At 38.6% G+C, this 27233-nt stretch overlaps 1 protein-coding gene across 2 annotated transcripts in view; it reads right to left on the bottom strand.

Moving 5' to 3' along the window:
• Positions 1 to 27233, bottom strand: part of grin2da (glutamate receptor, ionotropic, N-methyl D-aspartate 2D, a) — a 154169-nt gene that overhangs the window by 45211 nt on the left and 81725 nt on the right. For both annotated transcript variants that reach the window (XM_040022988.1, XM_040022989.1), the window contains 3 exons: positions 21907 to 22112; positions 17541 to 17709; positions 11211 to 11364 (listed from right to left, as the gene is read on the bottom strand). In XM_040022988.1, coding sequence (XP_039878922.1) covers positions 11211 to 11364; positions 17541 to 17709; positions 21907 to 22112 — 529 coding nt within the window. The remainder of the gene's footprint in view (positions 1 to 11210; positions 11365 to 17540; positions 17710 to 21906; positions 22113 to 27233) is intronic.

The raw sequence follows: 27233 nt of genomic DNA, 5'->3' as shown, positions 1-27233 counted from the left end.
CACTTTCTGTTTCTGCCACTGTGTAGCTGCATGACACAGCAAATGAGCAGTCTTGTATTAAATTGTTAGACGTCTGGATGTAGACAGGAGGAAATTGTCTCTCCTCATATCAAGTAATGGGTGCTAGTCTAACTGCCGGCAGAGGAAACAAGCAGATTCTCCTGAGATTTGCTAAATTAGTGAGGGATTTGCTGCCTAGACCGACATTGGCAGATGTAACACTAATCAAACAGCACCGGAGAGATGGGCTGAGCTACTGGGTCGCCTCATCAACACTTTAGTCTCTCCTTGTGTTACGTCCAGGATGAGATGCTAAATCAAACGTGACTGTGTGCTGACATACCAAAGAGTAACAAGCATCGTTTATATACGAGGCTTTTAGCTGTGGCTCCCGTGCAGAGAGACACACAGTGAGGGAGCAGGTGGAGAGGCTCAGGATTATCCATTAAACTTACTGCCAGACAGGGTTAATATGCTTTTAAGGCTGCATGGGCTGCAAACCCGTGTGCCACAAGGACTGCGACGATGCATTATAATTTCAGCTAGGTTTTCATTGTTAAATTGAATAATAATTTCATTTCATTCTGTTTATGATAATCGTTTTCTTTTTATTAAATTTTTGGTAGAAACATTTTCAAAATCATGCATGGAGGATACATTTTTAACACAAAAAGCATCAAACTAGATATGCATCATAATCACAAGGAGGCTGTCACAAGGAGACCTGAATTTTAATCGAGCTTAATGCTCGTACAAGCAGGCACAAAATCAAGCTTAGCTGAAATCACAGTAAGAGAGCTGATGCCAGTGCCAGCCCATATCATCTGATGGGTCAGATTACACAACTTTAAGTGACAAATTCCATTTGGGAGTGTGGTTTAAGCTGCTTTAGTCTGCCTAAAGTTGCTATGCATCTGCAAGCTACTTTGCAACCCAGCTCCACACCAGCTTCTCCTATTCATGCTATATCTGTCCTAATCAGTTTCAGATGGTGTGCTTTAGGTGGGGTGGCTGTGGGTCATCTACTAACAGGAAGGTTGGTGGTTTGATCCCTGGCCGTTCCAATAGACATGCCAAATATCATTGGGCAAGGCACTGACGAAAGCACTTAGGCACAGAAAGAAATGCTTGTATGAATAGGTGAATAATGCATGTTGTTTACAGCACATTGATAATGTTTAATATTTGCAAACAAATCTTTGTTTGACTATCCTGAACAAGGTTCCTCTGTTTAAACACAGTCGTTTGAAACAATCTGTCCACCTGACAGTTACATTTATTAAAGAACAAGATAACTGCGGTTTTTACCAATTGCATGTGTGCTGTTAAACATGTAAAGCGAGAGGTTTTGGTGCCTGTAATTTATGTATGAAGATGTGCATGTTTGCATCGGTTTAAGGTTGACAGTGCAAACAGCTTCTTTGCTCAGATGTTGTTTTTTTTATGTGCACCCATTTACTATGTTTTTATTGTGATGTTTAGTAATATCTGGTTTCATGCAGCAGTTCCTTTCATCCAAAACAGTTTTCTCCTTTGGTTAATTTTTTTGCCTGTTTTATTTTCTCTTTTTTAAATCTTTTTATGACTTGTAATCTTATGTGCAGCACTTTGTGATTCTGTCTTGAATGGTGCTATATAAATAAAAATGTATTTATTTATTTAGGGAGACAATAAAGTAACTTCAACCTTAAAATGTCATTTAGAGAGAAAGAACATTTAAAAAAGATTGATGAACAACAGTTTCGGGGAAAAGGAGGCCTACAGAACAATAGTTAGTTTTTTTTATTATAAAACATTATTCATTGCAACCCACATTAAAGTTTTATAATGAAAATAAATGCTGAGTTTATTTTAGTATGAAACCTTCTTAAGTTTGCCATGCAACATTATGGATGATTAATAATGTAATAAACTGTGTGTCACAAAAACAACATCAAAGTTGCATAAGAGTCAATGAATTATACATTTATAATGATTTTAAATTAAATCAAGAGTTGGACTGGATGGATACGTTTGCTGGATTTGTGCTGAATCTAGCCGATGCCCACGGTCGCTTTAAATGTTTTCTTCAAATTTCTTTTGAATTTTCATATTAATTTATTTCTTTTCAGGTTCTAAATCTAGTTTTGAATGACGCGTTGTGATTTTTGAAAGGCACTCACTGACGTTTTTAACAAAAGCCAATAAATAAATACTGGTTGCCTGCTTGTTTTGTGAATGACTTTTCCTATACAAAGAAAATGGTTTAATGATTGTTTTGTTTTCTGTGTCTAGCGTTATAGTGGAGGAGAGCGTACATAATAACAGTCATTAACAGAATGTTGAAAATTATGCTACTGAGTAGAATAATCTTTGTAATATCTAATTTTAGGAACACCTCACAGGCACGACAGACTACAGTGCAATGAAACAAAACAACTACAAGCAGAGTGAATGTACACGTGCCTGGCGTAGCACCAATGAAGAATCAATACGGTCCTTGTTGAAGTGCCCACACAAAAGAGGATTTATTGCAGCGTCATTGGACAGAATTATGCCGCCATGGTCGTAAATAAATTGATAACAAAATGTAAAGCAGCTAATTTGTGTGGCAACAGCAGCACAACTGCAGCAGTGTTGCAATGCTCGAGTAGGTTTAAAGAATTACAAACAACATTTCTGTGGCTTGTACTTAATTTCAATTAAGCATCATACAAATGACGATTTTGTAGCAAGTCATTTTTGTGTATCTGTGAGACATTTCAAATGATTTCTTTTCTTTAACCATTTCAAAGCATTTCAGTGTGAGAGTTTCGGAAGCAGTGCCGAGCTTCTCTTTAGTATATTCTGAGGGAAGTGATTCGATATGTTTGATTACATTTTTTGGTGTAAAGGCATTTTCAAACTCAGCAGCAGCGAACGCTGAACAAGCAAAGTTTGGGGAATTGTGAGTTCAGATTAGACACAGCAGTGGATTTATTGACCTGCAGGTGTCGGGAGGTATTTGTGTCTTTGGGTAGTTGAATCAAAATTGAACTTGATCAGGTTTACTTCACTTTCACTTATCGATGACATGAGTATGCTGGGTTTTGTAGTGCTATTAGCTTTGAGTTATGTACTCTCTCAGTGATGTTTGGTTTCCAGCAGCTACATCACCATTTTGCAGAGGAGTGCATTTAAACAGGGAAAGTCAATTCAAGACACGTGTTCTTTTTCAAAGATGGCCTCTTTAATATTCACACCTGGAAGCCACCGGGTATAACCACAGTCTGGTACTGGTGCCAGCAAGCAGAGCCACTGGAGTACAAGAACCTAGCGTTGGGTTAATAAGGTTATGCGGCCTTGCTCAAGGGCATTTTAGCAGTGGTTGTTAAGTAAAGTGACAATATTATTAATTCAATTTGGTTGCCAGCATGTTCCCAGCAGTAATAGACAGATTCAAACTGGTGACCCTAGTTCTCTATAGAACCAGAGTAAGAATAACCCAGAAAAGTCGCCTTATGCCATAAGTCTGTTTTAGTGAGAATGGTAACAACATTATAAAACGGAGTGCTGATGCAGTTAGAAGCTGAACAGCATAGGACATGGACACAGTTATGACATATTTAACACAGTAATGTCATTACAGCATGAAGTGCATAAATAAAGTTCATCTGCTTAATTTATTTTGAGATTTTACCTCATGCACCAATGCTCACGATAAGGAATACAGCTTACTAGTTCAACACTGATACCGGGTCAGCATGCACAGGTAGCCATGGTGTTGGTATGGTATCACAATTAGAAACAGCTGAATTGCTGTAACGCAAGTTTAAGTAGTTGTTATTTGATTTGCTTCTATAGCATGTGCACAAAGTTTCACAATGATTTGGTATAATTACCAGCTTAATCCAGAGTGCCATAAACAATTACGATCACCTTCTCTGCCTCATCCCACCAGAGTACTTCAGTAAATGGTATGCTAATCTGCATTACGTATACAGCAGGCCAAGGAAAACGATAAGTACAATTAGGTTTGCCTGCCATTACGCATTTGAAGCTTAACTGTGCAGAGGCACACATATAGAAGTACAGTTACCTCATATATTTTAATGTCTCAGGGAATATTAATACCAATACAATGACTGAATCCTGTATAGGAGGTAATATTAACAACTGTAACACTGTTGCTTTATCATGTTTTTTTCTTAATATTGAATGATAACAAACATTTGGGAGAAGTGAAATATTGGAATATGAAATATTATAATATTTCATTTAAACTTGCATTTGAAAAACAAGTACAGATACAGCTTAATTTCACCTGTTGGCTCATAAGATGCCCATCTGGAGACAACAGTGCTGTGAATGCAATGCTAAATCAGGGAAGTACTCTTTGAACATTAGATAACATAGTTCATCACTCACTTTTATAGAAGCACACACACACACACACACACACACATAATTTTTTTTGAGAAGCTGAATTCACTAAGCTCACAGAAACTCTTAAGAAGCTCCTCACAAATTATGACTTGGGAGTTTTGTTTTACTGTTAGTGTATAAAAGCTTTTACCTCTGAAATGCCAATATGAGTGGCAGGCCTTCTACTGCAGCTGACCATTCTTCAAAACAAAGCGCGCGCACACACACACACACACACACCTCTGCCTTTATTTCTCCTCAGTCGCTCAATTTTCACATCCCCCTTTACTGGGTCCCTTGACAGTTTAAGTGTTTGTTATTATCCAGGCTTTGAGTGTGTGTCCTGTCTCACTCTCAGCTTTGTAGCCTGGGGTTTCTGTGTCTGTAATAAGATCTTTGTGTCTATTTCACATTCACAAAGGTCACTGAGACTTTAGAGAATTAAATACGTCACAATTATTACTCTGAGTTTAGATTGTAGCGATTTGAAAATATTATGTAAAGGAAGAAAAAAAAAACAGAGAAATAATAAATAATAAATTTTCATTCAGTAGCACAACAAAGAAAACAAATCTTTAGAAAACTGTGAGCCCAGCTTTGAAAGAAGCACTAATGCACGCTGCAGGCAAGTAAACGCACCAGGACAATAAAAACTGCAGAGTCAGCCATTTCTCTGCCAAAAGCGAGAGTTGAGGCGGTGGTACAGCATGTGTTTTGGCATGGTTTTATTCATCTCTATGACAGCAGGGCTACACAAAAACTACTAAGCTGAATTTCATTAAACTTGGTAGAAAGGTGACGAAGAGTAAAAGGAAAGAAATGCATTCATTCATGTGCGGATCAAGATCATTTTGCTCTGGTCAGGGGAAGCATGTAGTTCTTTCTGAGTATCCTTGTACAGTCATTTTTATTTTATCTTTCTCATTGATGCTGAGAGAAGCTTGCTCAATAAGTAATGTTTAGGTATTTCAAATCTGTTAATTAGTCATTAGTTACAGTAACAGATATGCAATCAAATGTGAGTAACAACAAATCATGATAAATTAGTTACTTCCTTATTATTAATGGATCATTCCCTAATGTGGGAATGGTCTGGGAATATGCAGAGGGCACCCTTGGAAAAGTTCAAGCATGTGCAGTTCAAAGTGCAGGAGGTATCTGCATGCATTCTCATGTCATGTTTTGCTACCATGAAAGAAAAGTACAGAGAAAGACCAGAACAGAGACATCAAACAAGGTTTTAGTGAGAAAACGCTGCTTCAGAGGATGTCAGGTTTGAAAAAAGGGGACCCCAGCAGGACAGTCTTAAATATTTAAAGCCATAGAAAATGTTTTCATGCTTTTCAAACTAAACATGTACAAGAACCTGACAGAAGAGCATGAGACAGAAAACAGAAAGAAGGAGCTCAGCCCAACTTTGAGGATATCAAACCAATGAGTCCACTGCAGAATGCATCTATTTTCTTTAAGATAAAATAGCCTCTATAAGTAGTGTACTGCTTTATTCTTGTTGGTTTAATTTACTGTATTGTCGTCTAAGGAGCTTGGAAAAAAAGCATCTGGACTTCACCACCATCCAAGAAGCTTCTTCAGTTCTACTGTGAAATGGTGGAAAGTCCCAGATTTAAGCCCTGTGGGAGTGTCTCCCGGGAGGGACATGGACCCCCCCTAGTAACACAATCACACGAGCTAAGGTGTGAAAATGGGTGTGGGTCACAATAAGCCAAGGTTTCGGGTGAGCTCATTGTGAAACCTAGCCCCACCCTATCATGTGATTTCCTGGGGTCAGATGGCCCAGGATGTGAGTGGGCGTTAAGGCGTCTGGGAAGGGATCTCAAAACTGGATTATAGATGGCAGACAGTTGGTGTCGTAAGCCCCGCCTCTGTTCAAAGATGGTCGCTCACAGTGGACATAGATGGCTTCTTTCACTCCTCTTTCAAACCATCTGTCCTCTCTGTCCAAAATGTGAACATTGGCGTCCTCGAAAGAGTGACCTTTGTCCTTTAGATGCAGATGGACAGCCGAGTCTTCGAGCAACTTAAAGAAGTCCAGATGCTTTTTTTTTTTCAAGCTCCTTAGACCACGATGACCTGGATGTCTGAGAACCTTCGCAGATTTACTGTATTGTCATTTAAATGTAAAAATATGAAAAAAAATAACTCGAATCCGGCATGTCTCTTTTAATTTTATACATTAACATTTTCAGAGATTCTTATCATCAAGATAATGTCGTTATAATAAAAACCCTGGCCAATGACCTTTTCTTCCACATTGAAAGAAGAAACTAAAACTAATAAAAAGAGCCAAAGCTTTTACAAATGACACACATTTTCTTAACTGCTTGTCCAATTCTAGGTTTTGGAGCCTATAATAGGTGCACGAGCTCATCACATTAACCATCAACTGACATTTAAACCTATCTTCAATTTAGAACCACTAATTAAACTGACAGCAGCTCACTGGTGGATTCAAACCGTTCACCTTTTTGCTGCAAAGCATCAATGTTAACCACTACACCACAGTGTCAACCACAATGGTATCAGATTCCTAGGATTCATTACCATTTATTCTATTTTTCTTTACAAGGCCTAACGAACAGCAAGTGCATTTTAAACAAGTTGAGCATCGTGCCGTTTGTCCACATATTGCAGCTGCCTTTCTCACAGTTGGCCTCTTGTTGGCCTGCACGTGTTTCCCTCTTCACCTCTTGTTATTATTCTCTGGTTTTTCTGAGACTCCTCCATCAGAAAGGATTGCCCTGCCTCTCAGAGCACTTCTTCCTCACTTGATTATTTCCTTCAGCGTTGACCTTTCCTTACGTGTTTGTGCTCACTCTTACCTCTGTTTGACCCTAATTTTTTCTTTTATATTCCAAGTGTTCACATGTGCCCATACACACACACAGACACACACACGCACGCACAAATGGCCAAAGCAACAGTATGGACTTGCTGTCAGCCCTGTGGCCCAGCAGACTTTAGACAAAATGGCCTTGGGAGCCTTGCACCGCCGTCCAACCATGACATGTTTCAGATTGTCTCTTAAATCTCCTCTGACAGATGGATAGATGTACTACTGCAGCTGTGCAAGTATGAAATCAATCCCTTAAGGAGTCCTGCGAAGGAGTCAGGTCTATGATGGAGGAATATTAGTGAACTTTTAGAGCAGACTTGGTCGTTATTAAACAAGCAAAAATGAAGAAAAAAATTAATTGCACTTTTATTACAGGCTGAGCTTTAAGGGCTATAGAGAAACGGACAGTATATGGTGATATAAATGATAGGAAGATTATTTCCAACTATTTATGACATAATTCGTCATACAGTGTATGATGTTCTGCAGGTCTGATTTATAACGTCATGCACACAGTATGTGTGGCAGTAGAATATGCGCTTCATTCACACAGGCAGGTTTTAAGCACAGATGGAGGGTTTAAAAAGTAGTCGCCTGAGACGCTGCCCTGTGTTAACAAGTCATTTTTGCTACAGGGTATGATCTCATCTGGTCTGCACGACACGCACACACACAAATGTGCAGCAGCATGTCAACCAGCCGCTGCTCAGATTAAAATATCTGAGAGCATCTGACACAGCTCTATCAGTCTCTCTATCAAAGCCACTCAACCTCTCTCTCGTTTGTGTTGGGTTTATAGTGGTACATGACAGGACTTTCTCTCTCTGTGTAACACCATCTCTTTCTCCTAAGCACATTCTTCATCCATCACTCCCTTTCTTTGTTGTCATTTCTCTCTGCTTCCAACTCTCTACTTCTCTCAAATTCCATCTTTTCATGGTTGGAAGTGCGTGGAATTAGTCTAAGAAGATTTGTAAATTAAGAGGTGTTATCTTAGGAGAGGCCAACTTTGATTGAGGCATAAGCTGTATTTTTTTAAAAATGACTTGAGAAAAAAAAGTTAGCTTGGATTGCTGTGGGGGCTTCTTTGAATGCTGAGAATAGTAAAGCTAACTGTGCATTTTGAGCTGTGCTTTGAGATGCAAAGCTGGGAGTTTGAACCTTTTCAACTGAAAGACAAAATTCACATCAGAAATTAGGGCCACTTACATAATTTAGAAAGAATGTACAGTACTGTACAGCGTTATGTAAGCTATCAAGGCTGTTTTAGTACATTAATTAATTAATCCTTCAACAATCCTTAAGATTAAAGGAAACTTGAAAGCATTGTAAAGTCCATTAGTGAATAATAGCTTATGCATCTGGGTCCTCTTTTGATGACTCGTGTAGTTGTGATTTAAAAAATAAAATGTGACTTTGCTAATAAAAAAAGCAAAAACCATATCAGATTTAATGATAACCATGTTCCAGGAAGTGTGAAAGAGTCTCAGATGTTCAAGCTTTATTTTTGGACATCATGCATTGTGAATAGGACCCCAGGGTCAGAGCTGCACAGTAATGTCCTGTTCGAAACAAACTCTGATTTGTACTGTACCATTGTGTACCTCAACACTGTAAAAAATTGTTTGGCTACCAAGATTATCGGTGATTGCCATTACGTTCTACTCGACTCCCTGCAACTTTGTCGTCTCTAAAACTCAGGTTGCAGGGTCACTGTTGTGACACAGTATAAGAGATACAGTCTAACGCAGGTGGATGTGGACACGATGGCACTTCCAGGTAGCAGCAGTGCTGAAGTCTTATACATCTTACGTTAAATTTGCTTTAGCTATGGTCTTTGTCTGGAGTTGAGTTGAGATTTTCATTTGCACCTCGTATAACCCCACAGTTTCATCAAATTAATTTTGATTCAGGTTGATTTTGAATTGTTATGCCCTGTTACACCTGTCCTCTCCATTATAGGACTGTGCAGCATTTGCATGGTGTTCTTGATGGGCAGCAAACAATAGTTTTATAATGTGTTTATAAAATGTTCAGCTGAACATCTTGACACAAATCGCCCAGGTAAGGAAATCCCACAAAGTTGATTGTGTTCACCTGGACATTGCGTTTTCAGCAGGAGAAACTGCAATGGACTGACTAACAATGGCTCTGACAGCCCATTGTTAGTCAGCGGTGCTAGTTTTGACCATTATGCAAACGAGTGTTTATAAGGTTTGGGAAACCCGCAGTGAGCTGAGATGAAGTCAGAATCAACTTTCTGGATGTTCAGCTGAACATTAAAGGATGCTTCCTTCATTTTTCTATGTTTTGGAAAAAGCATGTAATGAAAATATCCAAAACAAGGGCTGTCTTGCATTATGACCCCTTGAACAGTCATTTAATTCAGTCTCCTTGAACCAGCTGCTTTGAATGTTAACTGTTCACGCCGCTATTATTCACTGCAGTCCTATATGTGCCTCCTATGTAGTCAGCCTCCTTCACCTATTAGTAAGATAGAAAATGTGTTATCATCCATTCTGAGCATTGATAAACAAAAAGCAACCCAGACTATAGACGACTCCATGCAGACGTGTGAAATGTAGAAATCTGAGATTTGAGAGTGTATTTTAACACAAACTGTGTTCTTTTCTTTAACCTGATCAAAGTGGTTTCGGTGCTAGTCAAACCAAAAGCAAAAAAACTCAGTACAAACTTTAAATTCAACACGAGACAGGAGGGTCAGGCCTCCAAGTTAAAAATATTCTGCTTTTAGATGAGTACCAGCCTGCTGTATAATAAGACCTCAGGGCCTCTTGTAAACACTTGGGCAATGAGGTGGATTTAGAAGGATGTTCCACACTAGCGGTAAAATGATATTTGGTCAATACTTTAAGAGCTGTTTGTTCTTCTAATCTCTGTCTAACTACTGCCACACAGCTCTCACTACATAACTACATACAGCTCTACCTCACTCAGTCAGGATGTCTTTTAGTAAAAGTATTTCAACATGTAAATTTCAGTTATTTTGATGAGCTCATCTTTACCTGTGGAAGGGAATAAAGTCCGACTGATGACAAAAACAAAACAGCGAAAATCCCCTTTGGTTTGTTTCAAGCTAAGTAGGGCAGAGAGAGAGTGCATAACATGTGAGTGTTTCTAAGTATATATTCTTCATGCTTTCTACTGGGCCTATTTATAAGCCCGGTATTTCATTTTGTGCAGTGCACAAATTTAAAATTTAAATTTAGTTTAGCGATATTTTCTTCACCCGTCTTTCATCCACAGCTGACCTGAATTGCTTTTTAAAGGGATTCTTACCTTCCTCTTATGTAGCACCATTTAGAGTAGAATTTAATTTTGCATTAGAGAGCTTGAAAAGGGTTTGTGATGCTTCATGCACATCTATAAATCCCATTTTAATGTTGTGTATACAGAATTTAGTGGAATACAAATAGACTACTGAGTTTATGATGCCTACTTTAAAGCTGAACATGGAGAATAAACATTCCTACGTAGACTTCATATTCAGCAATCTCATAAACTACGAATGCAATGTCAGTTATTGTTTTTGGATTGTAGGTGAGCCTCTGCTCATTGAGTTCTATCAGATGTTTAGACACAGCTTATAGAAGCAAATAAGGTATTGATTTAAGCATTGTTGCCAATTTGTCCTGATGGTTTAAAATACTTCATGGGAAAAAAGCCTGAAAAAAGCTAAATTAAAAAATGAGTAATTTCATCATAAGTTCACTAAAAAACTTCACCAGAACTTCAGATTTGTCCGATAGCAATAACAAGGGAAAATATACAACCTGACCCCAGTAAGTAAGACACAAGATGACACAGAATGAAAAGAAGGAGCTAGGGTGGAGATGGGTTGCAAAGTAGCTTGCATCTGCAGGTAGGCAGGCATGTTACAGGTACTAAGCTTGACTTGGAGAAATGACAGACTTATAAAATGCTAAAGTGTACCTTATTAAAAACATCTTACCAAGGAAAGCAGAAGGTGATACTGTGCCGTTACTGCGCGAAACCATGACACTGATGCCAGTCTCCACAAATGGAACCGAAAACTCAACAACCTCTGACCTCTCTTCATTAATGGTGAGTGAGCCGATGGCCATGTCTGCCCTGTTGGACACCACCTGTAAAACAGGAGATCTGAAGTTAAACACAAAGAGCTATAAAACATTATATACAAGGTAAAAAGAACCAAGAAAAAACAGATTCACTCAAAGCTGATTCAACTTGGTTCTGTGTAGACCTATCATTTCAGATCAGCATGTTGTGCCTATTTATATGAGCAACACTATAACAAACTCTAAGTGCTTTTAATGACTTTCACAGCTACTACACACCAAGAAAACCTGATTTAAGCTGATGCCCTGTGGCAAATCTGAAAGAAGTCCATACCCTGGAGGAAAGAAACTCTGTGTTGGCACACAAACAACACCTGTCACTTTCCAGTCCTACCAACTTGTGACTGCTGAGGATAGAAACAAAGATCAATTTGTAAACTGACAGTTTTTGCTTTCCGCCCAGCTTTCTATTCACCACAACAGACCAGAATAGCATCCTCACCAGCTTGTTGTTGTCCTAATTCACTCCCCCCTCACTTGTGAATAAGATTACAGGATACTTCAACTCCTCTAGTTGGGGCAGCGACTCATCTCTAACCTGCAGTGGATACTCCATCATTTTACTTTTAAGAACAATGGCCTCAGATTTGGAACTGCAAATGCTTTGCACTCAGTTGCAAACCAAGCTGCAGGTCACCCAGAGGGAACCACATCATCTGCAAAAAGCAGAGCTCCTGAGACAACCACGTCTGACACCCTCCGTCCCCTGACTACTGCTAGAAACTTTGTTCATAAAAATTTTGAACAGAATTCTTGATGGAGACTGAAAACCCACCAGGAAGAATCTTGACTTTTCCTGGCAAGATCCAACCTCTCACTCTCATCAGAAAATAAGAAAGCAACAAGATGAACAGACTCGATAGGCAGTTATAGCACAAACATTTTAATTATAGTACACAAATTTTACCTCATGCAATGCTCACTTTATCATGTAGGTTTTCCAGCCAAGCACTGGACAGTCACATTAACAGGTGGAATTTTCTTGATCGCTTCTTGGATTAGTTCTTGGAATGTAGCCAGACCAGCTCTTCTTCTTCTGGCAAATGTGTATTTTCAAAAAGCACTAACCAAAATATACCTCTTTGGTCTCAATGGATGGCAGTTGGTAGGATAGAGCTACAATGTTATGCTCTATAACTATCTATAACTAAAACACCTTGAACAAACAGCATAGGGATCCTTTTGCCATGACTTGCAACATGAAGCTGTGCTGTGGTCCTCCTCACAGCTCCTCAGGCAGCTGTAAACGAGGCTCAGGCGGACAGAAGGTGACGAAGTCAGGGGATTCACAGCCCTGTTGGTGTTTCGCCTGGCAGGAAGCAGAGGTTACTTGACTGCAGCAGAGGGACTGTGGAGGTTAGAGGAGCTGGCTGCTGACCAGAAGTTCATTAGTCAGGTCTGGCCTGGCACCAAAACTCTGTGAAAGACAAAAGGCTCTGCAGTCTCTCAGCAGACACAACGGAGATGCTTTTCATCAGTAGCCTCTAAAATGTTCTTCCTCCTTATTTGTTAAAATCTTAAGCATTGATTGATACATTGTTTCTCACAGTTAGCAACTGTGAGAAAAAAGCATTGTATGAACTATTTGCATGTACAGCCATTTTTAATCAGTCTTCCATTTTCAAAGACTGAAAAGTTGTTCCATCATTTTTCCATGAAGGATTCTCAACTTCTACTATACCACTAATCACCAACTAGGCATTGCAGAAATAATTAAAAATTCTTTGTATTTGGTCTTTTAACTTTTTGCAAGAAACATTAAAAGACCAAATACTGAGCGTTTAACTGGCTGCTTCTGACACTCCCACTTTCGTTAGTGCAGCAACATTCCTCTAATTAGGATTTTAATTTGTTTTAACCTCCTGCAACTGGACAACTTCAGTCACAGTTTAGCAGCTCATTTCCTGGCTGGTGCTGCAAGAGAGGCCAGTGGAACGGTCGGGTTTTAGGTTGGCAAAGGGACCAACATGAAAAACTATCTATTTCATCTTTTTATACTTAGATTAATAATGTTGATATTTACATACAATAAACTCCAATCCATTGATTGTTTTTTTTTTAACCTAGTAACTTTAACTTTATTGCATTATAATAATCAGTGTTGTTTCAGGAGACCGTGTTGGTAATAGATGATTATCTCCCATGTAAAATGGCATCTTACAGTTACCTCCAGTTTTGTTACTGATGTTGTTCAGATGTGTCTGTAATGCAATCACTAATGATTAAATATGGTAAATTACACCTATAAAGATGGTGAAAGATGATAACTGCTACAGACGCAGCAAATCAGCAGCTGCAATAATGAAAGTTTGTGTGATACAGTTAAATCTGAATGATGCAGAGTGTTACATCTTTATTTTTTATTTCTGTTCCTTTTTCACTCCCACATCCACCCTGTTAAAGATTTATGTGTAGATTATCAGTAAAATACTGGCAGCAATGCTGCCGGTGGGTTAGCTTTACAGTTCTCCAACTGTTCTCCTATCTCATGCTAGTCAAATGATATCATGTTCTGAATTACAGTGCACAGCTGTATTCCTTCACTTTTTCCCCTCTGTTTGCTTATGAACAACACATTTATATTATATAGCTGTCTTTTCTTACAATTCTACTTAAAAACTTTGTATTTTTTAACCGAAGTCAGTTACAACCCAGCAAGCTCAGATGGCAACATAACAACAACTGCCAGCTATTACTCATCAGTTACCATGTACTGTTATCTCTTGCCAATTTTTTGAAAAACATTGCTGGACATTATTGGACAGTCCTCAAAATAAAGTCCAAAGTCAGCTTAATACATGGTGGGTTCAGTTATTTGAGATACAGCCAATACTTTTAACATCGAGAGTGTAACGGTATTCAAAATGTATTGCTGAGCGCAAATATACCCCAGGAAGCATATTGGTGTAAGTATTTGACAGTTTTTTTTACAGCACTATCTTACAGTCTACTATTTGGAGTAAAATCTGCAGATACACTTGATCACAATGATTTTGACTGACTATTCAAATAAATAAAATGTAATGAATTCAAGTGTTTATAACTGTCGCACTGGAATTACTCTGTCTCTTCTCTTTTTTTGCTACTTTCTACTTATTGGTTAATAGATAAACCTCACAGCCACATTGTGTTCTTCAAAGAAGCACAGATGAGAGTGACCGAAAAGAAAAGAAAAACTCTATGTTCATGCCCTTTATTGCCTATGATATACATACTGAGCAAGTCAACACTCTCTGCATGAGATCAATCAACTTTCTTCGAATAAATCCAGCCAGAAACTGTTGAACCACTAAAGTTTTTTTTATTGGAAAAATAGTTTGTGAAGCCTCTGGAGACCATAAACTTCTCTAAGAGTCTGATAACGCACAGGTTTCGCACTTTTCATAACCTGTCATTAGTTGCTTCTCTGCTTGTCAAACTCAATCATTCCATGGTAATTACCCCATTTAATTCAACTTGTTAATTTCAAGATTTTTGACTACAGCGAGGTCTGAAAGCAACACCTGTGACACTTCTCTTCAGGAAGTGCTTCACTGCTGCATAGACTTCAAGCTGCGAACAAAAATGATTATACTAGGGTGATTCACTGTAAAGGGTGAAGAAAAAAAAAAAAACTTTAAGAATGCAGGAAATGACTGGCTGATTGAAGGCATTCAGAGAAGAAGGTCATAATATAGGTTCTGATAGAAATGATGAAAAATAGGAAAAACTGCCCAACTATAAAGTCTTTCACTTGAGAAGCAAGGTCACTGAGGTTTGCTGATGTCTGAGGGATTATACGCATTTGTCTTGGTGATATGTAACTTTGACAGGATATGATAGTTGGTTGGTTGGAATAGGATGAAATAGCAGCACAGAGGAGGAAAAGGACAAACAAATAAAAACAGTGCACTGCTGCATATTTTCAACAGAATTGCATATGACAGGTAAAGTAAAAGAAAAAAAAAAAAAGAGGGTTCATGTGGGCGGAGCTGTCCCTGTGCACATGTGTTTGTCTGCTGCGATAATTAGGCAGCTTAATGAGTTACTTAGCAAAGCTGAGCAAGAGGCAGCTGTAATGCAAGAAAGAAGGCCACCTGCATCTCTGAGGCCTATCTGAGAATGAAGCACAGCATACACAGCCTGTCCTCACAATGTGATCACATAATAATAATATTTAGTCAGGACCAGTAGACTCCACGTTGCATATTTAAAAATTATGCTTACAGGATATCCAAAGCATTGCAGAGTAATCCAATGGTCAATAGGCCTTCAGTGTCTCAAGAAGACACCATGAGTAGGTTTGACCATGGTAAACAAAGGTAGGGGCAAATTCCTGGAAAAGCATGAAGGGCAATACTCCATGCTGCTGGCATCACAGTCACGTTTTCATACAAAGAATATTAAAGATGTGCTCTTTTAGGAATATCTTTGGAAGCTCAGGAGTGTCAAACATTAATCATTGTTGAGAAGGATTCAGTGCACCACCATACAAATGAGACCCAACAAACCACAAAGCATTGCAGTAGTTTGAGGCCGCCCATCAAGGAGGTGCCACGGACTCTGCACTCGCCTGATCTCCATCCCATCGAACGATTACTGGAAAATGTGGAAAGCCAAATAGTCCTGGCAATGCACAAATGTTTTTGGAATGTTGTCAAATGGGATAACATGTTACAAGGTACTGCACAGACTTGTGGAGCTCATGCCAAGTCGAGTAAATGCTTATGCAAAAACGACATGCAATCTTCAACCTTAGAATGAGTGCACACCAGAAATGTATGACTTTTTCCAAAACTGTCTTCATTTGTATGAAATAAAACTGCCCTCACAAAGTCCACACACACAAATACACATAGACTGTGATAATTTGCATTCCATGTTTAACTCCATGTTAAACCAACTTCATTAATCCAGCCGCCGCAGGGGGGACTGGCATCACAGAAACACCATGGTATCTGCCAACACACACATGGTCATGTACAAGCAATCTCACAGTCTGCATTGTCCTCCTCCCTCTCCCTCTCTCTCTCTCTCTCTCTCTCACACTCACACTACACACACACACTTCTCCAGCACTAATCTTTCTGACAGACTCCCTCCATATTTCCTCGCTCCGTCTTCGATTCAGGTCCAATCCTCTCTCTCAATGGGTCACGTTTTAAAAGGTTTGAAGCAGGATAAAAAGAATTTCACAGGAGCCCTCGAATCAAACCCCTTCTTGTAAACACAACAAAAGAAAGAAAAACAGAGTAGGAAAAATGATAGCAGCACTCTGTACTGGGAAAACGGAGAATTAAAAACATAACTACAATATCTTACTGAGACACACAAAAAAGGGTCATGGTGTGTTTGTGAGCCGGGCTGCGAAATTTTAGAACACACTCCCAGAGGAAATGCTGTGTGCAAGCTGGATCTTTTTGCTACTGAGCACACATTTTTATAAACTTCCACTTTATCTCTCCCACATGCTGCTATTTGCATTCTGTCAGAGAGTGACAAGAGTTAGATACAAGTTATTTACTTGTGCGTTAAATACAAACACCCTTGAACAGAACATAAATAGCTTTGCTAAGGAAAAGAACTGATGGCAAAAATGTAGTACAAATTTATACTTTTCTTTTTTCATGCAAGAGTTAAACAAAACAAAATATTCTGCTTTGTTTTAAACAAATAAGGGATCAAATTTATTCATTTCAACAAGGAGAAACCAAGCACACAGCTGTCACTCAGAAAACTCGGGTTCTTATGCTTATGAAACAACATATAAAACTCCTGAATTATCACGATGAAGATTATTGACTCAGTATCATGCCTACTGTTACAGGTAGCAGTGTGGTCCTAACCTGAATAAGAGACTGGACAAATGAGTGGATAAATGCATAGATGGGCCAGCCTATTCTAGTGTCTATCACTGTGTAATTTTAGTCAACACCCTGTAATCAGAAGCATGTCATCTATATGCTGGTTGAGTCAGTCCTCTGCTTAGACCATAAAAACCTCGGTGTCTCCTAAATGTAGAGATGTTTACAACAGCAGTGCCTGTTTCCTGTTGTCCTGCTAGGCTGGCTCCACCTTTTACACAGATGTCGAACCAACATTGTGAAAAGATCTCCTGCCGACTTAATGGCAGCGCAACATTGCCCACATCCCCCCTGGTCCCACAAATAACAGGCAGCATACAAGAGGTTTCGAAGGCTTACCTCTCCTACCATGCCGTTCCACTCCCCATCAATGTTTTTCCCATGCCTCCCATTTGTCACCAGGTAAAGGTCATAGGTGAAGCCTACAATCTTGGCGAGGCGCTTTAGTACATCGATGCAGAACCCTTTACAGCAGTGCTTCATGGGTCTAACACCATCCACCACCAAACTGAGGAGATGATGAGAGAAAGGTGACATAGTTAAAACACTCTCTTAAAAACATGTTGTAAGTTTGTTTTTCAGGTCACTTTGATCTAAACAAGGTTCTTTTCTGTTAAAGAAATTGAAAATGAAAGAAGTGAGGTTCTTGGGGAGTGAGAAAATGAGCATATGTTCTCCCCCTGAGGTGCTCATAACGGAGGAAGAACTAAAAGCAGAGGAAGGCGAGGAAGGTGTGAATTATTATAGAGGGGCTGTGAGTGGATCGATACTGACAGTTTGGCTGTTGTGTAAGGGGAAGCAACGCTCGACAGGTCAGACAGTTCAGGAGGAAAAGGTGTTGCATTATTAAAATGGAAATAAACTCATTTTTTTGCACTTATTTCCAATTTAAAGAAACAAATTTCCTGCAAAGACCTTCAAATGTCTCCCTTCTCCCTTGCTTCATACAGCAAACACTTTACCAAAGCACCATGCACATCTATATGGACATATGGGAATCCAAGTACATTTAGATGACTATCAGTCAAGTGGCTTCTGTGCCCTCCATCAGCTCTTTACAGCTCGTGGCCATTTGATGGTCCTTCAGTCACTTAGCTATGGCCCCCTCTTGGCTCTGTTCTCTAACAATGCAGAATGTGCATTTGTCTTAACTGACAAAACAATGTCCAACCCACAGGATCAAAATATTTAACTCCTCTTTACGTTTGTATAGATTATAAAATTATTATTACAGAAACTGTTAAAATATGTTTGAATGGAATGATCATGTGAAATCTAAATGGTTTTGTTTGTTTATTTTTTTTTGGAAAGTCAGTATTTGGTATGATTGTCTTTACTCTTCAACACTTCCTGAGCTCTTTTAGGCAAACTTTCACATAATTGCTTTCTTCAGGAATTGTTCTTCAGGCTTCTTGAAGGACATTTAAAGCTCTTCTTTGGACACTGCTAATGTTTGTCCTGTTATCTGTCAAAATTACCCTACATTGCTTCAATAACGTTGAGATCCAGACTCTAGGGCAGGGATGTCCACCTCCAGGTCTCGAGGGCCAGTGTCCTGCAGGTTTTAGATCTCACCCTGGGTCAACACACCTGAATCAAATGATTAGTTCATTACAGGCCTCTGGAGAACTTCAAGACATGTTGAGGAGGTAATTTAGCCATTTAAATCAGCTGTGTTGGATCAAGCACACATCTAAAACCTGCAGGACACCGGCCCTCGAGGCCTGGAGGTGGAAATCCCTGCTCTAGGGAGACCATTCAATGGCTCATAGTGTCCCACTGTGTGTTTTTCTATACAGGTATGTGTTTGATGCATTGGCAGTCATTTTGGCATCATCGTCATACTGAAAAATCAAGCTGTGGCCAATCAGATGCCTTCCAGATGGCCCTGCATGGCGGATCAAAATCTGCTGGCACTTTTCTGCATTTATAACTCCATCAATTTTTACAAGATCCCCAAAACCACTGACTGAAATGTAGCTCCAAACTATAATTGAGCCTCCGTGTGTTTTGATCTTGGCTGTAGACACTCAGAGTCTTATCTCTCTCCTAACTTCCTCCAAAACAAATTGACAATTTGAACTGAAACTTTTTTTGTCAGTAATTTTGTGTCAGCATTCCTCACCCTTGCTTATGAATGGCTTCTTGACAGTCACCCTTCCATTTCTGATTAGGCTACTATGTGAATCATGTCGAGATGCATTTCTTAGGTCCTGTCTCAGATCTTCTTTGAATCTTTCTTCCCTATTTCTTAAACACATGACATTCAGGCACTGTTCATCTGCTGTATATTTTCTGTGCTCTGTGATTCATTGGTCAGTGTTCCTCTGGTCAAGTACGATAACTGAATATCTACAGTTCTGTTGCTCAAGATCCTTTTACAGTACAGTTCATTTTTTGTGCATGTTATTTTTCAAGGCATTTTACAGGAGTGATGTGACACTGAAAAAGGACAAGTAACGTGTTGAGAAAAATACAGTTGCATTTTAGTGCCTGCTTGTGCTCAGGTATTTTTTGTGTGTGTTTATTTTAAAAACTGAGCAAACAACCGTGACCTTGGTGGTGATCACAGGAGAAAATAAAAGGAAAAACAACTTCGCAAACACAGTGCAGCAGATCAAGGGAGCTGTGACAGGTGAAGAAAAACGATAGCAAATCAGCCAAACAGAAAATGCTTATATGTGTAATTAAAAAAAGAAAAATGAGAGCAAGAAGCAAGTATAGAAATGCATATAATGGAAAGTAATAAAAAGAAGTGGGTTGATTAGTAAAGGAGCAAACTTGACTCTCAGCCAAAATAATTGATGGAGGATGAACTTGTTATCTCTCTGTTGGCCAAGTCATATACTGGCAGGAAGGAAGCTTATCTGGGATAGACAAGGGGTGCAGAACACACACACACACACACACACACACACACACACACACACACACACACACACACACACACACACACACACACAGTTAGAGACATGCCCAATTTCTGCAGGACAAGAAAAGATTAACCTGCCTTTACTTTGCTTCTTCCATCATGCTTCTATTAAAAAGCTGTAAGAAATCCATGTTTCTTTCAACACGCTTTAATCTGATGTCAACTAACTTCATACATATACACACACAGATAGAGAGACAGAGACACAAATGTATTTTCTCAAATTCAGCCAAAATAATTCAGCTGTTTTTTATTCTTTAATCTACTGGTCGCAGAAGGTAAGCCTTTCTTTAAACCTTTTTCTGTATGTACACTCCACCTGGAAACGATAACGATTTACTGTCCTGTTCTTTGATGTGTGGCCAGACAGCTCAATTTTACAATGGATTAAGGCAGAGGTCCTTGTGGTTTCAGGGTGGTCTTTATCTAACAACTTTTTGAAACTTCTTTCCCACTCTCTACTACCGTTTGCCAGCTGATAAGAGCTCAGAGAAAATAACACAAGGAGAAAACACATATTATGTACTGAAGCACCTCTTGTTGTAACAATCTTGATGTATTTGCTGATAGAAAATTGGGGTATCTAGTCTTCTGTTTCTTTCAGCTTATGGCCAAACAACAGGTCATCTTGCCTTGCCACCTATTTCAAATTGTTACAAAAACATATTGCAACTCTATTTCTATTTGTTTTCACAGCAATTACTTTGTTTTTCATATTTTTGCGTATACCTATGGTGGTTCTTGGAGGTCAAACAAGAACAAGAGCCAGCAAATGGGAAAAAAACATCAAAAGCTAAAAATAAATAAATAAACGGATAAACAAAAGGACTCAGTAAACACAACAGAAGTGAGTTTGAGGAGAAAATAATATGATGGGGAAAAAACTAATTGCAAACATATATCATCAGTATTATTTGAATTATGCAAAAAGAACAGAATATTCTTTCATTTTTTTCTCGCTCACAGCACCAACAAACCTTATTCTTTGAAGTGCAATCTGTTGCATGTTTCAGTTTCTGTCACTTCTGCAGCTGTTTTGTGATGCTGTTGTCTTTTTAACTTCTATTTTTTGTATGCTTTTGCAATATTTTCCTATTTGCTGATGTTGTTGTAAGTTGCAGTGCACCTGACGTCTCAGGGCCACCGTACATCCCATATATGATCTCTCTCTGTGAGCCAAACCAAAGGTTTCACCCCTGCAGTGATGAAGACAGACGTGCACATTTTCAGGCTAAAGATGGATTTTTGGATGCTATGAATAACCATTTAATTTGTGGAGTGTTTAGAAGTGTTTTGTTGTGTTTATTGTTTAGAAGATTGCTTTTCTGTACATAAATCATATGAACTAAAATACCATCTCAACCAGTTTTTATACATGCATGAAACCCAAACATTTTGACATTACCAGCTAGAGCAGCGTATGAGAACGTAAATGACAGATTGTACATTAAATGGTGTTTAACTGAGCAATTATGCATGTCTTGTTCATACCCATGAGAGAACAGCACATTACATTTTTTAACAAAATCACAGTGATCTCTGATGTTTCCTCATTCCTAGCTACCAGTAGGAAAACTGAGCCCAGAGTCGAATATATTCCCTCTACTTGTGAGGAACGGCAATTCCAAATGTTCTCCTGATCTCATGTGGAATTGATGTGTGGAAACAGCTAGACACTTGAATAATTGAATATTTTTTTGCAATGCAATGAATGGATTATTTGATGTTTTCACTTCTCTGTTCGTCCATCCAGGGGTGGTGGCTGTGAATTACCTGGAGTTAACGGGCATGCGGCAGGGTACAGAGTCCCGGATGCAGGAGCCAGTGCCTGGGTCAGCAGGTTCCACTATGACAAAGGGCCTCTCCTCCAATGTGACCACTCGAAGATGTTGGGAGTCATCCAGGGGCTTCAAGAAAGAGCCATAGCGAGACCAGGGGTGATACCTTAGTCGCAGGTGTCCATTCTCCCACCAGCCAACCTGTAGAGCATTCAAACCCACAATCAGCTAATTTCAGGACATGTAGCTGCAAACATCTGGTCACTTGTATATTTGTATGTTGGTTTAAAATATAGTGCAATATAATTAGAAAATGTTTAAGTTCCTTGTTCATGTCATCTCTAAGACTGAGACTGGGTGCCTTATGTTGAAAACTCATTTCAAGCAGCTGGTATAAAGACACTGCTACAGCTAATGACAAAAACTGAGAGTTCAAGCTTGGACTGATTGAGAAAAGCTTTGCCTTCCAGGTTTGCTCCTTCTTTGCCAGCATTAATGCTGACCCCGCATCAAATGAGCCTCTTCATCTCATGCTTTATTTTACCACAGTGTCTCTGGTAAACAAGAACCAATGTTAATCCCACTTTTCCACAGTTTTTCCTTTTTGCCTTGTATATTCACGCATACATGGAAACTGAGCGTCAGCTGAGGGTTGAGGAGGCCGACAGAACATCATATTCAAAAAGCAGAGCTTGTCAAACCAGACGCCCTGCTTACACCGTTTACTTTCTCAGATCCCATCTCTAAAGATTATTGTGTAGTTCAAATAGAGCTGGAAACACAGGTCATCTATGACAAAATGCAACCATTTCTGACTTTGTGTGAATGACACAGTAAAGTCTGTTTTAAAAATCAGGGCATGTCCGATGTATTGTATTTCCCTCCAGTCTTTGGATGCACAAAGTAGCTATTCAGAAGTAGTTAGTGCTTATCTGCCATTGTTCATGTTAGTTGAGTTGTTACTTGCAGTCAGTTGAATAGTGTTTGTATACATTTGTGCTGTCATTATGAACTGAATTTTATAACAGAGTTTGAAACTGTATTCGTGCTACTATCCTGTGTGCATCCATTGTAGGGCTGTGCGATATGACCAAAATCTCATATCCCGATATAAGAATTCTATCGTCCCAACGATATAAATCACAAAAATGTAACATTTTCTGTAAATTCTGTGACTCTCGGGCAGCTCGACTTGCGGGAAGTGTTTCCAGCTGCGTGTCATGTGGAGTCGAGTGTTTTAACAGATGCATGAAACGATACATTTTTAGACATAAGTTGGAAAGGCCACCGTTTTCTTTGTGAGTATTTATTACACGGCGTGCTGCGGGGAAAAGCCTGTTCTAACGTTTGAGTCTAAGGTTTATTTTTTAGCACCTGCCGGCTCTTTTTTACTTCTCATCCGTAAATAATCTGCTCTTTCACGCGATTCAGTTTATTTTGAAAAGTCTCAACAGGATCTTGAGCTTTATTGTGAAAGGTTTATGTGGAACATAAACAAGCGGACACGCGATGGTGTTATTGTTGTTGTTGCTAACGACAACGCATAAAAACAGGCGCTTGTCCGTCCGTAGTGTGGTTATATTAAATATAAGAGAAAGAGAGAACTTCAAAATTAATATAGCCACTACAGTGACCATCAAAACGATGAAACAAAATACTTTTGTATAATCATGACGATTTATAGCTAAATTAAACAAAATTCTTCATAGGAGAAAAGCGTACCATTTGAATCAAATAATTGGTTGACTAAAATAATGTTATTCCTAAACCAACTATCTAAGAAGAGAGATTTTCTTTTAAATAAAACATCCTTGTTATTCCAGATATAATAACTGTGTGGACTAAAGCTATGCTTGTAAATAAGAGTCCATGCTAAAAAAGCTTGGCGATGAAAAGCAGAGATTTTTATAGGGATTTTATCAATATCAATATCAAAATTACAAAATTTAAAATTTAAATTTAAAAAAAATAATATTTCAAATCAGATCATTTATAAACAAAGACAAAGTTAGTTCATTTTGTCAATAACAGGCCTTTTATCACAAACCAAAAATGTTATCTGTGTCTCTGATTTGAATTTCTGAACCCTTTCCATAGAAAAACACTTGAAAAACCTGCACTTACACCATATCAGTAGTTGGTACATTGCTCCAGCCCTCATTGGGTCATCTTATATTATGTGCACTTATAACACCATCACATACAGTTGCCATTGTGACTATGCCCTGCTCAACTTCATCGCCTCCTCATCGCTGTTTGAGACACCTTTTTCATAACATAACACTTTGCAAAAATAATGATTTCTTCAGACAATGTCTACCAGTCACTGCACCCAAAATGCTTTGCAGGATCGATCATCATACAGAACATTGATTTTCGACCCTTCTCTTGTCAATAATTTGACAATAATCCCACCACTTCTTACAAAGGCTTTTAAAATCAATATTTAGAATATTTGATTTTCTTTATATTTTTACTTCTGCTTACTCTCACACACACAAACACACACAGACACAGCTCATTGTAACACTGCGTGTCTTCTGTTTACTATAAAACAAACCACTGCTGCTGCAGCTGCGAAGATAATACACATCACTATCTGAGCACCAGAGGACCCTTTTCATTCAAAGACCAAACACTCAAACGCTCAGTGATGAGAGTAGCAATTGCAAAGATTGTTTCAGGCCAACTCACTGTTACAACAGTCGGTTTTTACTAAGTAGCAAAGCACATTCAATTACAAGACTATAAATATTCTTAAAATAAGAGCTGCCTATGAGTTTACATCAATATGAGTAAATCTGGCAAGAAATAAATGAGGTTTTAGTTCATTTGTGGAAGTTATTTTTGACTCTTTGGTCCTACCATCAGTTTTATTATTGTTTATATTTTTGGTTAAATGGTCACTGTCCTGAATTCTGTTCCTTTTCCAAGTGATGTTTCTCAGTCATGTAAACTTCCAAACCTCTTAAAAAAAAGTAATCTTCTAGCGTTAGTTAAACGCCTACTCCAATGTTTTAAAGAGGCAGATGTAGATGGATTCTTCACACAAAGACAAAAATCCTTCTAACAAAAACAGTAAGAATACATGCAACCTTTTTTTCAACAGTGGCCTCAAAACCGCTATTAAGTGATGTCTGGCTGTATTTTACTCTGCTGGTCTGTTATGTGTGTGCACAACAGCTGCAAATTGTAGTAATCAAGCTCTCCAAGCAAAACCTCTCATAAAACTGCAGAGACAATTCTAAAAGCATTATAAATTATGGTGTCGACATCATGAAGCTTGAGTAAAGAGTGATTTAATTAAATATATTCTGATACACAGAGATCAAAACAAGACATCAAGATGGGAGCATTCAGTCTCTAAATCCGGCTATAAAAAGTCTGTGTCTATATCTGACTCATACAGGAGTTGCTGTATTTTAAATTCTCATTAAATATAAAAAAAGGCTTTTGGTAAGAACAGGTAAGTATTGATGAGCAGAGACGTGGAGACTGAAAAGTTCTGAGGCTGTGGCCTTGAGATTTTAAAGGGGAACAATGGCACAAAAAAAAAATCAGTGAACTCCAAAACTGTAGAGTTTGTTGTTTTTTTGTTTTTTTAAACTTAGATAAAATCATACCTACATTGCAGCTTTTTTAGTGATGCAATCTAATACATGCATCACCTGTGCTGACATTATCGATCACTGGTTAGTCTAACCAAAATGCTTTAAATGGTTTTCTTATTGTCGCCACACTTAGTCTGCATATTATTTTAATAATTTGCATTCGTTTTTAAAACCTAATTTGATTTTCCTATCCTCCATAGGTGGCTGGGAGTGTACACTGTGTACAAGTCCACTCTGAAAGCCTGGTCTCTCGCAAAGTACCTTCTGAATCACTGTAATCGATCCACATCTCTTATCAAGTCCACAGTGCACTTACATTGTGATCCCTCTGTGTTGTGAGGTTGTAAAACTCTTATTACACTTTTAAACTCAACTGAAATTGGATTAGGACTTGTGTGGTTTAAGATTATAGCTCTCTTATCAGATTGATTAAAAAGGTAGTCATCTTTCTTATTTTATTTGCTCATTGATCCTCTGTAGACTCCAATGTTTACGCTTCTCTCAAAGAACAAACAAATGCAATACGACTTGCTGTTGTGTTGCATCACATAACAGCCAACTTCATAAAATTTACAGAACAAGATTTTCAAATCCTCATGTGAAATAAGGCTTTGCTGACAGCTGAACATCAAAAATCAACAAGAATCCTTTCATTTCCAGCATCATTTGTATTGGAGTGCACATTCTTACAACAAATTAGACAACATTATAATCCATTCATCTATTCACTGCCACAGTTCCCCATCACTTAAAACCAACAGAACTGTGTCATCTGCAAAAAGCAGAGAAAAGATCCTGAGAGGACTGAACTTTACACCCTTGGCTGCATCTAAAATTTGGCCCTTAAAAAGTATGGACTAGAATCAGTAGCATCCCAGCAGAGTCCAACAAGCAATGTGAACCAAGATCCCTGCTGATGTACACGGTGTCCAGCACATATGGCCTCAAATCACATGATATGATTATTGTGCTCACATTGACCAGCAGAAAAGTCCAGCAACAAATGATCTCCCTATCAGCATGGAGCATGTTCTGACATGGAGGAGAGAATCAACAGTCACTAATGAGTGACTACAAACAGCGCTTCCTGCTCCCACAGACTACATTTTTTTTTAAACTATGCAATGTAGAGATTAGTACCAGCTGACACCCATTTCATATAACTGATATATCATTCTTGAGATTGTGAAGCAAAGCATCATTGTCATCGTATGACCCCTCGACTTGAATGTAGGGAATAAACCTCCCAAAATCTATGGGAAACTGGAGGAGTGTCCGAATCCTAATGATGGAAGCATAACTTTAATAACATGATTTGTGAAATATATTACGTGGATGTCTTAGCAGTAGTTTTACTGGTGTTTGGATTGCATCATTTTAATGCAGTAAATTGCCCGTTGTGAACCACCTGTATTTTTTATTTAAAGTCTTCTGTGCTTTGCACGTTTCTGGTAAATCTCTGCAGTAATTTTAAGGCTAAAGCCAACACTCCACAGGTAAGAGAGTGCAGACTCAGCATCACCAGATCAGTTCAAATGAGATGTTTATTTCTTATTGTGTTTGTTTCGCGCTGCACTTTACATTAAGTATCACACCTCTAAGATCTACGAGTCTTTACAGGACACTTAACTACCCTTCTATTTGTATGTTTGCAAAGTTAAAACCTACTTTGAGAATATATTCTCCTTCAGGTACAAGAACTGAACTGAAA

The sequence above is a fragment of the Simochromis diagramma genome, unplaced genomic scaffold (genome assembly GCF_900408965.1).
Source record: "Simochromis diagramma unplaced genomic scaffold, fSimDia1.1 OVJJ01000307.1, whole genome shotgun sequence".
NCBI classification, from domain to species: Eukaryota; Metazoa; Chordata; class Actinopteri; order Cichliformes; family Cichlidae; genus Simochromis; species Simochromis diagramma.
This window is presented reverse-complemented; position numbering and strand designations above follow the sequence as displayed.